The following is a 13,908-nucleotide window of genomic DNA, read 5'->3' as shown; positions in this document are numbered from 1 at the left end:
GATTTTGGCTCTTTAGTCCTGATGCTCCTCACCCACGGGTGACAGAGGCTGGAAAATTTGTGTACAAGGTGAACACACAGGACTGTGTGTGCAGAGAGAGCAGGTGGCAGCAGGAACACCCGCCCAGTGCCAATCCTGCGTTGCTCAAGTCTAAGAAATTGTGTCCTTCGTTGCATTAACAACTTCTGCAAAGTCTTCATTTGCATTTTAATGGAACTCTTTCTAGGAAGGTGCTGCCTGGACTCTGTTGCAGTGTAAAATGAAGAGGTAATTAAAAACATGCTGAAGTTAAACGGCATTTTGTTTTCATTAATCGGGTTTATTCATGATCTTTTCAAAATTAAAGGTATTTAGGGTACGTGGGAGGAAACGGGGGGGGGGGAAGGAAAACACATGATGGAACATCCGTTTATTTAAATTACAGATTAAAAAGTGAAAAATACACTTTCTGTGAGGGGACATCCTGGAGATTAAAAGCACCTTGCAGGAATGGATTTGAATAAAGAGTAGGTATAGGAGTCAAGACAAAGGTTCCAACAGCAGGTCTGCCTGCTTGAAAGCCAGAGATGAAGGAAACATATAGGACGAGGGAAAGGAAACCACGGAGGAAATTTTTAAACCTTCGTCACGCAATTACCCGGGGCAAATGACTGTGATTACACACCTAAGCCAGTTATCTATGCAAGCGGCCAGCCCCGGCTGGCCGGACACGTATTTCCCCAATTTTGGATGCAATCACAGCACGCAGATGCCGATAAACAGTTTGTAAACGTTTTATCTGCCTGGACCAGCTCCTGCTTTCACAACCCAGCGACCGCACACGAGCGATTCCCCCGCTCGCCGCAGCCAACGCGCCGACCTTCTCCGCGCTCCAGACCTATCCTGCCCTGTTAAGCTCCGTCCTTTGAAATATAGGGCAGTTTCTGTCAGATCCTTCAGCGTGGCAGTCAAAAGGGCAAAAAACCCTGCCCTTTGTCGCACCGGGAGGTTTCTCCAGCGCGGATCTCTCATCTCCATCCGCTGCGATCTCCGTCCTCCCCAGCCACCGGCCATTACGGGTCGGGGGGGGCTCCGAGCGCCGCAGGGGCAGCACTTGATGTTGTATTATTTTATATGATTTTATTTCGGGGCGGCGTTGTGTGAAATACACCTCAGCGCGTAAAAGAGGGGAAAAGTGGTTTGGTTTGGTTTGGTTTCCCCCGTGCAAGGTGCCGAGGCGGCCCCGCTCCCACACGAGCCGTTGGGGCTGAGGGGACGCGCCCCGCTGGGGGAAAGAGGGGGGGGGGGCACAGCCGGCTCTCCCGGGGTTGGGCGCACCTGCCGGCGGCAGGGGATGCCCGTGGAGCCGCAGAAGGGCCGTGGCGGGGGCAGGGCCGGGATGGGGAGCGGGATGAGGGCCGGGATGGGAAGGGGCAGCGGGAGCGCTCCCGGGGTCCCCTCGCCCCCGCCTCAACACGGCCCCCGCGCCGTCCCGGCGTGCCCCGCGCGCCGCGCGCCCCCGCCCTCCCTCACTTCCGGTGTCCGGCAGTGGCAGCGCCGCCGGCGGCGCCCCCGCTCCCCCGGCGCAAGGGGAGGGGGGCGTGGCTGCTGGGCGGGGCTCAGAGCCCCACCGCCGCCCAATCACCGCCCGCCGCTGGGCGGGAGTGGGCGGGGACAGCGCCGGCACGCGCCGCGCGGCTCCGCCCCCCCTCCCCGCTCTCTCCCCCCTCCTCCCGCCGCGGGCTCGCGCCCCGCGCGCCCGAGGGAGCGTCGGGAGCGCGCCCGGGCGCCCCCCCCACTCTTCCCCCCCTCCGCCGGGTTCTCCCCCCCCACACCACCCCCCTCCTCCGCCCTCCGCCCCCCTCTCCCCCCCTTCCCCTTCCCCTCCCCACCCGGGAGGAGAGGCACGGAGTGACCGACGGAGCCACCGCTCCGGCCGCTCCGACACCCCGCTCTCCTCCATGGGGCTCAGGTAAGCGCGTCGCCCCCCGCCCCCCGGGGCGAGCGGGGGTCGCCATGGCCGCCCCCACACCCCTACACACGGAGGGGCGGCGGGGAGCCCCCCCCGCCGCTCCCGCACCGCCGCCCCCGGTGTTATCCCCGTTATTATCCCCACTGGTTATCCCCGTTTTTTTATCCTTATCCCCGTTTCCATCCCCGTTATTCCCACCCGCCCCCTCCTTCTCCTCCTCCTCCTCCTCCCCGGTCGCGCCCTGCCCCGGCGAGGGGGGCACGGAGCCTTCTTTGGGACGCGGTGTCCTATTTGGTGTGGGTGGATGGCTTAACTTGGTAAGTGCCGGGTTTAACCCCCCTCCCCCGGCCCTCCCCTCCCCTCGCTCCTCCGCCCGCCCCCCCCTCCCTTCCCCCCCCCCCTCCCCGTAACCTCCAAAAGGGGAATTTTCCAGCTGGTAATTTCTGCTGCGTCAACACCCAGCTCAAGGGAGAGGAGAAGAGACAAGGGGGCATTTTAACAGCAGCTCCACTTGCGGATAGCCAGCCTCAATCCCGGCTCCAGCATTAAAACCCTTTCCGCCCCCTAAAAACCAGCATCCGTGCAAGTTGGACCAAGAGTTTGTCAGGAGTGTGGTTCAAAACTGCTTGGAAAAAGGGATGAGGTAATAATACTGGTGAAGCATGTTGTATTTCTCTCTTTCTGCCTGTCTCTCTTTCTCTTTCTCCCTCTCCTCTCCTCTTTTTTTTTTTTTTTTTTTTTTTTTAAGCCAGGCCTGTTTTGGGTTATTGTCTCCCCCTAAAGCCAGACATAGATCGCCTGGCCTTGCCTCCATTTTAATTGCAGGCTGAAATGGGGGAAGTGACCCTCTTCAAAAAAAAGAAATATAAAAAACCCCAACAAACAAACAAAAAAAAAAACCTTGGAAAAAAATAATACTGTTCCTTTGGGGGGATATAGGTTATTTTTTATAAGGCTGTAACAAGTGCAAAAGTGGCTGGAAATGTTTTCTGTCATGCTGGGAAACTAGTGAGGTGTCCTCTCCCCTCCCCAGAAAAAAGTGCTGGTGAAATTTGGCGGAGGGGAGAAGGAGAGGTGCTGGGAAAAGCAGGGGTTGTGCTGCTGGATTGCCTTTGTGTCTCTGTAAATAGACATGTCAGTTCCCAAAGTAATACAAGTAGTGTCTGATAACTCAATCCCAGATGACAAATAGAGAATGGAGCAGATTTTCAGGACTGTAATAGTGGGAGGATTTCTCTTTTGAAACGGAGGGGAAAAAAAATGTTGGTACCTCCTGAGGAGGTTCTTCCCCAGCGCGTTATTGTGAAGCGGAGCGTTCGGATGGAATCCGGAGATGTAAACCCGTATTTATTTGTTTTTACACCTGACCAGGGAAAGATAAACAAAGGAGAGTTTAACAGCTCTTTAATGAATTCCTCATGCTTTTTATTTTGCAATCCCAATGATTCATTTGGCAAGCCTTGCAGGACCGGATTATTATCAGCATTGTTTAAAGCCATGCTAATTAGGAGATGTGTTTAGCAAACAGTGGTATTGTAGACACCTGTACCAAAGTTCTTGCGTGGATTTTAATTGCATCACTGGTATCATTTTTAGCATTTAGTCACTGTAATACAGATCTAGGTCTCAGTTCGTGGACTCGATCAAGTGTTTATTACAAGTGTGGGTTCTCTGTGTGCACAGAGCAGCCCTGCTACTAATGCATTAAATGTGTTTTCTCAGAAAGGACAGGGAGTATTTTTTCTTTTTTTATTTTTATTTTCCTGTGGGGATTCAAAGAAAAAGCAGTGCTGACCAAGAAGAGTGGGAAAAACACAATTTTGAGGAGGAAGCTTGCTGTGACTGGATAGCTCTTTCGCTTTAATCAATACCTTGCTTGAACATTGTGTGTTTTTGTAGCCTCTTTTAATTGAAAATAAAATTTTACTTTCCCCTTCTAAACTCCATCTAGCTTCTCTCGCTGTTTGTCAAGTTTTATATTTTGAAATCCTCAGTGATGGAAAAAAATGGGTGGAGTGTATTATTAGTCACAATATTTTCAACATGCGGTGAGGAATTGCTGCTTTGAGGTGTTTTTTGGGAGCCGGCAGGGAACGGGCAGAGGAGCTGGAGGGAGAACCAGGGGACAGGATTTCAGGGGGCTCCTAAACACACATGGCTGAAGAATATTCTGTGGTTTGCTACGTTCATGGGATAACTGCAACTGAAATAGAAAACGAATCTTTTGGTTTTGATGCAGCGTGTCCAGGAGGGGGAAACTCACTCACAGCGAAACTTCTCTCGCGGTTGTTTTCATAGACTGTGTGTTCGCCCTGATGGAACTGAGTCAATTTTAGTGTGGTACCAAAAACGGGGTATTCTAGTAACTCTCTTAACGTTAAGATGTTTATTCATGTGCTTTAAATGCTGCTTCATTCTGGAGTGTGGAGGATTGAGCCTTTGAAAACATGACCTGTACTCGGGGTTCTCGGAGGCTGGAGAAAATGGGCCACTTTCTCCCCGTGGTCTTTGTTTTCTGGGACAGTTGTACAACAGTGGAAATGTTCCTCGCAAGAGGATTTTTTTTTTTTTTTTTAAATTTTAATATCTGGAAGTGCTTAGAGGAAAACCAGTTTAACAGCCCCCCCCCCCCCCCCCCCAGCAGCCCTTTCTGTCAAAAGGAAAAATGCCTCATGTTTGGAAGGTCTGTTATTTGCCTGTGTTTCCTCCGGTGATGTGTTGCTGTGAGGTTGAGCAAATTCTTTTCGTCTTTGCTATCCACTTGTGTGGATTTTTTTTTTTATTTTATTTTTTTTTTTTTGTTTTTAGATCCGTGTTTTTGAAGTTTCTAAGCAAAGTTTCCTGTCCTCCCAGCAGCTCAGAGCAGGCTGACACCCAATCCAAACTGCCACTGCCTGCTTTCAGGGCAGGAATTATTTCATAAACAGCTCAACCTTTCCCAGGACATTTTTCCCTTCGTGTTCTTGCCGGTTTTACTGGCTGCTCCAGAGAACTCTGTAACGCTCTCCAGACTCCCCCTAAATTGGTAAAAACCATTCATAGGGGTTTTCCATGCTCCTGTGTGCTCAGTTTAATGGGCAAACAGAAGGGCAGAGAGAGGGCTTAGTTTAAGTCTTTGAAGAGCTACCTGCAGTTGTAATGGTTATCCCACATGTCCCCTATAATTCCCAGGAGCCAGCGGTTTCTGTCCATTCCTGGCTGTGAGCATTACCCTGGAAAATTCTAACGCTTCGCACAGAAGGATTAATTCCCTGTTTATATTTCGAGTCTGACTCGAATATTCTGAAGTGTGGAGCTCACCTGTGTTTTCTGTGGGAGATATTTGAAACTTAAAATGTATTAATAGTTAAAGGGAGCGTGCCGTGGGCTGTCTGCAGATACCAGGGGTCACGTTAGGAGAGAGCACGAGGACTGACTGCGGCTGAGAGGCAGAGGGAGGAATTCAGTCTGTGGGAAGTCCTGTGATCCCCCTCCACGCCTAAAACATCTCCGTGAAAGGTTTTCTGATATTTGGTCAAGCACAATGGCAGTCAGGACTCCAGTGTTAAAATTTGTTGCTTCAAAACTTCACTTACTCCCTCCTGAGGGCTTTTTGTATGTTTGTGTTGCAGCCCCCTTAAATACATCCTTCAGTGGTTGGTTTTCTCACTTCCCTCTGGATCTGGATGAGAAACAAAAGCCTGTATCACTTCGTGCGGGACTTTCACTTGAGGTGCAGGAGGGGAGAATCTCAACTTCCCTAAACAGTTCAATGGTTTTCTGGTTTGTGCTGCCTTGGTGTATTTGGATGCACTAGAATGCCCAGTTTGGAGGAATGGCTTCTCCCTGGGACTCGTTCCCCATCCTGTAGCCGTTGATTGAATGTGCTGGTGTGGAACTGCTTGTTATCAGTCTCACCTCCTGTGAAACAGGGGTGCCAGGGTTTACTCAGCTCTCCCAAAACATGTTCTGTTTTATTCTTGAAAAATTGTGCTAGAAGTGCTTATTCTTCATAAAGGCAAATCAGTGTGAAGTCCTCACTGGATTCCCTCCAGGCTGTGGTGGAGTCCAGAGGCTCATGGTTGGGGTTTGACGTCCCTTACCAAGTCAGCTGTGGTGCAGTTATTTTCTGAACAGTTGCTTTAACTTTCTTTCATACCCATACATTTAGGAAACATCAGACTGCTGTTGAGACACTGGCTTGAAATAGTTTCCGAGTGCTCTGCAGGCAGGGTGAGATCCTTGACAGCCATTCTAATGAGATGGAAATGTGTCCCACTTGGCAGTGCTCAGGTTAGAGCTGAAGCTCACCTTTTTGCCTTGCTTTTTGGGGATGTGGCTGACTTCTGTTCCAGCCCACACAGTGATGATCCTGGCCTGTTGCTCACTTGGCTCGTGTACGTGTTGGGGAAGAAAAACATCCTGCAAATGCTGGAAGTTGCCCTGCATTTGCTTTATTGTAAACCTGAGTTGGGGTCTCTTGCAATGGAGGGAGGCACTGAGGCATCAGAAATACTCTACAGACACATCTACGAGCTTGTGTGTGGAATAAAATAAACCTGGTAACGAGAATGTTGGTGTGTGTCAGGACCTTACCTTGACCAAGGACCCTACTTAGAATCTGACTGAGTAGGGTTTTGCATATTAAGGAATGTGTTTGTACCTCTGTATACTGAAATACCCAGTCATCTTTCCTGATTATTTCCCCATTGTATGTTGACCAAACTGGTTATTCCATCCAAGTGAGTTTGCTTCCTGGTATTTCTCACTTCTGGAGAAGAGCTCTGCATAAAGTTGATGTTTCAGGTGGTTGGCTTGTTCTCTCTGAGGAAAGAGTTAAACAAAATTTGCACCTTTTGTGCTAATACAGCATCAGAGGAAATACCTTCCTGACTACTGCTCCGATCATGCCCTGAAACAGAAGAATCAATGGTCTGTATTAGCCATCAGTTACTTAAAATACCCAAACCCAACTGATTTAAGTGCCAATGAACGAAGTAGTCAGGGTGCAGTTGCTCCTAACAGTCCTGCCACTATAGTGTTGGAGACTGAGGTGGTGGCTAAATATAAAACCAGCTTTTTGACTTCCTCCTTGTTACCACTGTGTCCTTCTTGGCTTCACTCCACTTCTTTTTTTTTTTCTTTTTTTTTTAATAGTAGTTTATCAAATCTGGATTATGAGATTTGTGCTAAAAAGTAAAACAGGATCCTTACCCAAGGCCCTGAGGGCTTGTACCACAAATTACACAAGCAGGAGTGGGTTGTTCTCAAAGCACTTCATATGTTATCTTTGGGTTTGCACTGGTTGACTTTTTTTTACTCTTAGATTATTCGTGACTCCTTTTGTGTCTCTTAGGTGATCTTTCAGTTCCTCCTGCTGCTTTACTTCTCTTTAAAAATCACCTCATGATTCTTTCTCCTTTGGCTCCCTCTGTTTTTACGTACTGAGTTTGGGAACTTTGGCAAAGATCCCCTAATTAAAAAGCCAAAAACCAATGAGAAAGTTTAGGGGAAACCATTCTTCAGGGCAATTCCCAGTGTGATAGGTTTAGAGTTCTCTAAACCTTTTTTTTTTTTTAAGGTCCTTTTTATCTTGTTTTTTGACTAGTAGATGCACAAGGGCAGAGTCTTTTGCTTAGATTTCTTTTGTGACCTTAAAGTAGAAGCTTAGGATCTTTAGGAGTTAATGGCACTTGGACAGGTAAGTGTCATGTGAGCCACAGACACTGAGATTTTTTTCAGATTGTTTTTTAATCTTTACTGTTAGAGTAGAAGATATATCTGTAGCTAGATTCTTATTTTTTTTTTTATTTTACCAGACTTCTCAAACCTGGTTCCCTGTTAGGCACTTGCTTTTTAAGCCCTGGGTAGCCTTGCCATGTTCCTTTTGTGTTCTGCAAAGTCTGTGGCGTGGGTAGTGTTGGATCTGTCCTTCTCTTGGTGCAACGAGATGAGAGAGAATGGACATCAAAAATAGGGGAATGATTTGAGCAAGTGTTGCTGTGCTGTGATGGAGAGGGGATGGACAGACAGGCACGTGGACAGAGGTGGAAGTTATGGAGAAATAAGGGGAATGCAAAGTGCAGTGAAAATATTACTGCAAGCAAGCAGTTGGAACTAGAAGCACACACCTGTGCCCTGTGGGAAAGGTGAATCCTGTCATATTAGCAAGTTGTTACCCATAGGAATATTGTATTTCAGGCTGCACAGCTTTTACAGGCATGGAAAATAAAACTTCCTTCTGCATTCTGTTAGGTATTTGCATCTTTGAGGGTTTTCTTCTTTCAAAGCTTGTACATGTTTGTAAGAGGAGCAAAGTGCTCTCCTTGCTACCTTTGTGGATGCTCTGTAACATGCAGGTCATGCTGGCCTTTGAATACTGTGGTTCAGTAGAGTTGGTTGGGAATAAAACTCAAATCTCTTACTTTTGTATGTGGGCACATGGTTTTTCTGTAACCTTAGGCAAATATTTTGGTTTGGAGGGGAATCACTGTAACCATGAGGTGAGATTAATACTAACCCCCTTTCAAGTGTGTGGGTGGCAGGGGTCACAGAAACATTAACTGAAACTTTGATGTCATCTGAGACAATGTTAAAATGGTTTGAAATCATTACATAAAGTACCGTTTTTTTAGAGTGACTTTTTCAAAGCACTTCTGTCCGGAAGCATAGGCAGAAGTTGTTAATAATCTTCAAATTGATGTGTTAAACTCTTTAAGTTAACACAAGGGCTAAATCATTTTCCCTGTATGCTTCATTATAGAAATACATCAGAATATTTCTTGTTGAAATGGCAAACAGTGTTGTAAATGGGCAGTTATTTTAACTGTTGCTCGTAATTATGTGACACTCGAGGGCTTTGTATTGAGTTAAAGTTCAGATTCTAATTTTTGCCTCCTATTCTTTCCATTCCCAAACACAGGACATCTGATGAACCTTTTGGAGCTTGTTACCAGAGACCATTCTCCTCTCTTCATTGAATCATGCACTGCCCAGCTGTGAAACATCGCAACATTTATTTTTGCTAACAGGAAACACTTTTAAATATCGGTAAGTTCTCAGCATTTAAAGATATTTTTGTCGTGTGGTGTGGGAAAGAGAAAGAGGAGCTGGAGATAACATTGTCGTGGGGGCTGACAGTTCTTTCTAAAGCTTGACTTTACATTCATAACAAGGGGTCATTTAGAAATCTTAACCAGCTGCAAAAGTTGGAAGAAACACCTCTGGCTGTTCTTCTGCTCCTTCCCTGTGGCAGAGGTGCCTCCATTAATCGTGGTCACTCGGTTCTCATCTGTTTGATCAGAAGAGGAAAACAGGTGCAGAGCTCAAAGCAAGGAGAAAAACTGCAGAGCAGTTCAGAATAGTGTAGGCTCAGCTTTGCCATTCTTGCCAGTCTGTTCTGGCTCCCCTTGTGCCCTGGGACAGAGGTGTAAATGAGAGTTTTAACAGTAACAGCCCTAAGTCCGAGTGAAAATACGTATTCCTGTTACCCTGTGCTAACAGAGTAATTTCCCAAGTGTCTGGGTTGGTCTGGCTCCCTCACTGCCCCACTTTATTTTTCTTAACTGTCTAAATAACAGGACTAAAAAGAGCTGGCCAAAACAATTGCTATGGAGAAGCAATCAGAATTAGAGAGAGGCAAGACTTGGCCGTCTGAAATAGAAATTGAGAACAAAGTCACTGGTGTTTGCTTCAATTGGGTCATATTTGTTTTCAGGATTTTCGGTTCTGTTTGCCATAAGAATGCTTGGATTTTCCTTATTGCTTCATTTGTTCATTAGATATTTTATTTCACCTTCTATAATGACATTAGTTTGTGTTGGAAAAACTTTCTTAATTTTTATCTTCTGATGTTTTCTTTCACAATCTGTTACTACAGAAGGTCAGTTTTGAAATCAGCAGTATTGATTTATAGCTTATTTTCATTAAGAGAGCTAATCTGTGTATTGAAGATGTTTGAAATGCAGAGATCAAAAAAGTCTTTGTCGTGGCTATCAGCATAAAACTTTAAATAAAACATACCCAGAAGTTTAAGTTGGAAGTTAAATATTGCCGGTATGTGCTATTCTGAAAAAAATAAAGTTTGTATTGTATAAGAAAAATAGGTGTACAAGATGATAATGTTAGTGGATGTGTCCTCACAGACAAAAGCCTTGGTGTAGATGAACTATTCCTATTCCTAGTAGCTTGTAACTGTAAATAGGATTTATCTGAGAAGTCTTTCTGTGAGTGTGCCTTTCACATATACTGAAGTACCTGTATTTTACACAGAATTTTAAAAATCTTGGGATGGTTTGGTCTCTTATCCCAGAATGGTGTCAACCAGTAGAACATTACAAGAGGAAATTCTCCCGAGTATTCCACTGCAAACTACTTTCGGGAGCTGTAGTGGTAGCTTTTTAACCTCAGTATTTCATAGGTCAGGTAAGGTGAGTCTCTTTAAAGAGTCATTAAAGTGAGAATGTTTTGAAAAGCTCCCAAACAGGAAACCCTGTTGTTCAAGGATCTGTTTGAAGTTTTAGTAGCTAAAATTAGACTTTTTGTTCCCATACATTTAAGAAATAACTCCTGCTTATATTGTTACTAAATGGTACCCAGGCTTTAATTACCTGCAGCGTATTGATATGATTGGAGTTCACTTTTCTGGGGTTCATGAAGTCATAAATAGGGATGTTATAACTGTGAGCTTGGAGGGAAGGGACCTCAAAGTGCCTCACCATTCAGTAATCTTGTAGTTTAATGCTAATAATTTCCTCTGGTTTTACTTTTTGTCGTAGTTCTGTCTTTCTCCTACAAGAGTTCACTCCAGTGCTGTCAGAAGGTCACGGAACAGGGCACTACCTGTGCTGCCCTGGGGCTGTTGATGTCCTCAGCTGTTGTAGGAGAAACACTAGACCTGGAACCCAGTTTGTTACTGGTAAGAAGTAATTGTTTTGGATTTTATTTATTTATTTAATATTACGGTTCATATGTTTTCTCTAACAAAATCAGTAAATATCTCTCCACTGCTTTTTACTTTTAAGAACACTATAGCAAAATATGCATCTCTGGTCTTTTTTTTTTTTTTTTTCCCCTAATATTTTTAACTTTACAGTTTCTAAGTTTCTAATTTCCCTCCATCCAAAATATGGAGGTTAACAGTTTTCATTTAGATCTCATTTTCAGTCCTGGTTTTCTCTTTAAATTCTTCATGCACTGTCAGAGCCAATGAAGGTTAATAAATGGATTTTTCTTCGATTCCTGCAGAAGTCCTGTGTTTTGGTTGCATTTTTCTGGTGCCAGCTACTGCACAGGTTGGCCCTGTAACTTCAGGTGGATGGTTTGACAGCTCAAAGGCCACAGCCAAGTCTCTGGTTTAGAGTTTTGGAGTAGAGGGTGAAATGTTTAATGATGGCTCCCTGTTATTTTAAGCTGTGCTATTGGAGTTAGATTTTGCTTGTGGTTCGTGTTTGGACTGTGCTTTAATGAAATACTAGAAGTGTGTAGTGTTCTGTCCTGCTGTCTGAACTTTACTTTTGGGCTTTCTGGATTATATCTATGCAGAGATTCTAAGCAGAGATGTTGTTTTAATGCTCTGGATGATGGGGCAGTGTTGGCTTGAAGTTGGAAAAATTTTAGTGAATCCTCATCAGACTGATGTTAATTAAATAATACATGTACACTGACAGTTGAGTGAGCCGGTTCAAATTTCATAATAAAAATTGAATTACTATTTTCCTTTAAGTTTACTGAAAATCATTTGCTTTCCAAATTCTTGCCTTTTCTGTACCTCTCTAGTATTTCTCAAACTGAATGATGAAACTTTTTTTTTCTTTTTTGTTTCCTGTGATTCCTAACCCATAGGGCTGAACGTGCACTGTTGGGCTGTAATTAAACGTTCTCATCCCCGGTCATTGGGGAAAAGTGGTAACTCTTGTTTGCATGAAACCCTGAGCTGTGAGTAACCTCTCTGGCCCAAGGGTCTGCTTTAGTCTGTTTACAAACATCTGCCTGTTTCTCTTTGAATTCAGAGTTGTGGTCGGAATGACCAACTTAAACAACGGGTGATGGGTTTCAGGAATCGGAATAGGGCAGGAGAGTTGGTTTTTTGGCAGCTGTTCGTTTTCATAAGATGTTACTTACATCTATTTTGAACAAAGCTGAACATATGAGTATAATCTGGGGTTATCTAGTGTCAAGAAATTAAAACTCCTCTAGAATTGTGTGCTTCCTCGAACGCACTTGCGAGAAAACTCTGCACTTGTGGAGATTTGTGCTTGTAAAGCTCACGAGCAGAGTCTTTGCAGGCAGTGACCATCCATTAATACCCTGAGTCTTCTTTTCCTCTCATTTACCAGAATAAGTGGTAGGTACTGTCCTTTGCAGTTGCTAAGGTTACCTTGAGGGGTTTTGTTCCCATTCTTTTCAGCACGGGGCACACGGAGAGGAGGAATCCCGTGTGTTTCTGTTGTCTTTAATTGGATAAAAGTGAAACTTCCATACACACTGTGTCTTGTTGTGCAAGGAAGCATTTCAAGCCCAATCTCACCTTACAGAGCTCCTTTGCAGAGGAATTTAAAAAATGTTGGAATGTCTTGGGAGTGGATACAGGGACAGGACGCAGGGGAGGCAGAGAAGTGGGGTGTGTTTGTTGGTTTTTTGCATAATAAACCATTGGAGTGAATTTGAGTTCTTCCTTAATCTGTTTTTACTTTTCTCTGAAGGGAGAGGGGGGAAGAAACAACACATTTTTGGTTAAATTCCAGTTGGCATGTTTTCTCCAGGGAGCAGTGTGGTGGAGGAGTGCACTAGTGAGTATTTTGGTACTCCGTGACTTGGGTCCTTGGTATTAAGGGTAGAAACACATTTAGAAAATTGTAATGGACAAACTGTCATGTAGTTTAAATCTTCAGGTCACTTATATTCTGAGAGAGGAAAAAGTAAACAAACAAACAAATCCTAACAGCAGCAAACCCCTCCCCAAACTCTCCAGGCCTCTCTTTTTTTTTTTTCCCCTGTTTTCTTTCTGAGTGAAGGAAGTTTATTTTTGGCCCCACTGTTGCCCAGGGGACTGCTCTGTAGAGGACTTTGTGTGTACTTCACTTCTTGACTGTGACTTTTTGTCAAAATTCAAGTAATACACTGAGAGATAGATGCAACAAATTTGTACCCCTTAATTTTACTGGTGTTAAGATTTTGGTCAGGAGACTTATTCTGATTATGCTGAGAGGTATGGCCTTGTAAGTATTGCTGGTTACTTTTCTTAAAACCTTTCTATTGGGAAGTGAGGTTTGTGTCTATTTAAACTCTTAACTATGTCATCAGGTGATACTTTCATGTTTAAGTAACTGTACTGATAGTGCAAAATAAGGCACTTTCATAGGTGCTCTATTTGTAGAACTAGATTCATTCTAGCTAGGGTTAAAGATTATGTAAATTATTAATGGTTTATTTAAGACCAGCTTTTTTGATGTGAAAAATAAAAGGTAGACCTGTATCCTGACAGAAATTTAATGGCAGTGGCTATTAAATCTGTTCACACTGTGTTCTTTTTGCTGTTACATGCAAGGGTTTGTTTAGGGACAATTTTTTTTGTTGTCGTTTTTGGGAAAGCAATAGACTTGAATTACTGTACTGTCTATGCATTGGCTTATGAAGAAAGCCTGATATGCTACAATTTATTTTGTGGAGAACCTTCAGATGAGCTTTCATGGTTCGTTGGCTTCCTGGAGAGCTGTGTTGTGGCCATGTGCTGCCATGGCAGGACCAGCCCTAAAGAACTGTAGTAGGTGCTCAATTTAGAAACCCTTCAGTGTAGTAAAAAGACCTGAGATAAAACAAAAAATACATCATTGGTCTTTGAGGTCTGTTTCTAAGAAAACTCCACAGCTTATTCCTTCTTAGCCGTGCTTCCACTAGAAATTTGAATGGTACAGCTTTTCTGAAGAAATCTTTCCACAACATTTTTTAAGTGGAGATAAATATCATTACCAGAAAAA

The 13,908-nt window shown here is 44.4% G+C and overlaps 1 protein-coding gene across 5 annotated transcripts in view; it reads left to right on the top strand.

Annotated features, from left to right (window-relative positions):
• The first annotated feature begins 1,738 nt into the window (after positions 1 to 1,738).
• Positions 1,739 to 13,908, top strand: part of ZBTB46 (zinc finger and BTB domain containing 46) — a 47,991-nt gene continuing 35,821 nt past the window's right edge. Inside the window, exons 1-4 of one of the 5 annotated variants that reach the window (XM_039382958.1) lie at positions 1,739 to 1,951; positions 2,414 to 2,594; positions 8,853 to 8,980; positions 10,708 to 10,847. In XM_039382958.1, coding sequence (XP_039238892.1) covers positions 10,794 to 10,847 — 54 coding nt within the window. In that variant the 5' untranslated portion in view covers positions 1,739 to 1,951; positions 2,414 to 2,594; positions 8,853 to 8,980; positions 10,708 to 10,793. Of the gene's footprint in view, positions 2,269 to 2,384; positions 2,595 to 8,852; positions 8,981 to 10,707; positions 10,848 to 13,908 lie in introns of all 5 variants that reach the window. The other 4 variants (XM_027710470.2, XM_039382956.1, XM_039382959.1 and 1 more) reach the window with 4 other exon arrangements.

Source organism: Pipra filicauda, unplaced genomic scaffold (assembly GCF_003945595.2).
Source record: "Pipra filicauda isolate LSUMZ 115617 unplaced genomic scaffold, ASM394559v2 scaffold291_size933811_pilon, whole genome shotgun sequence".
NCBI classification, from domain to species: domain Eukaryota; kingdom Metazoa; phylum Chordata; class Aves; order Passeriformes; family Pipridae; genus Pipra; species Pipra filicauda.
This window is presented reverse-complemented; position numbering and strand designations above follow the sequence as displayed.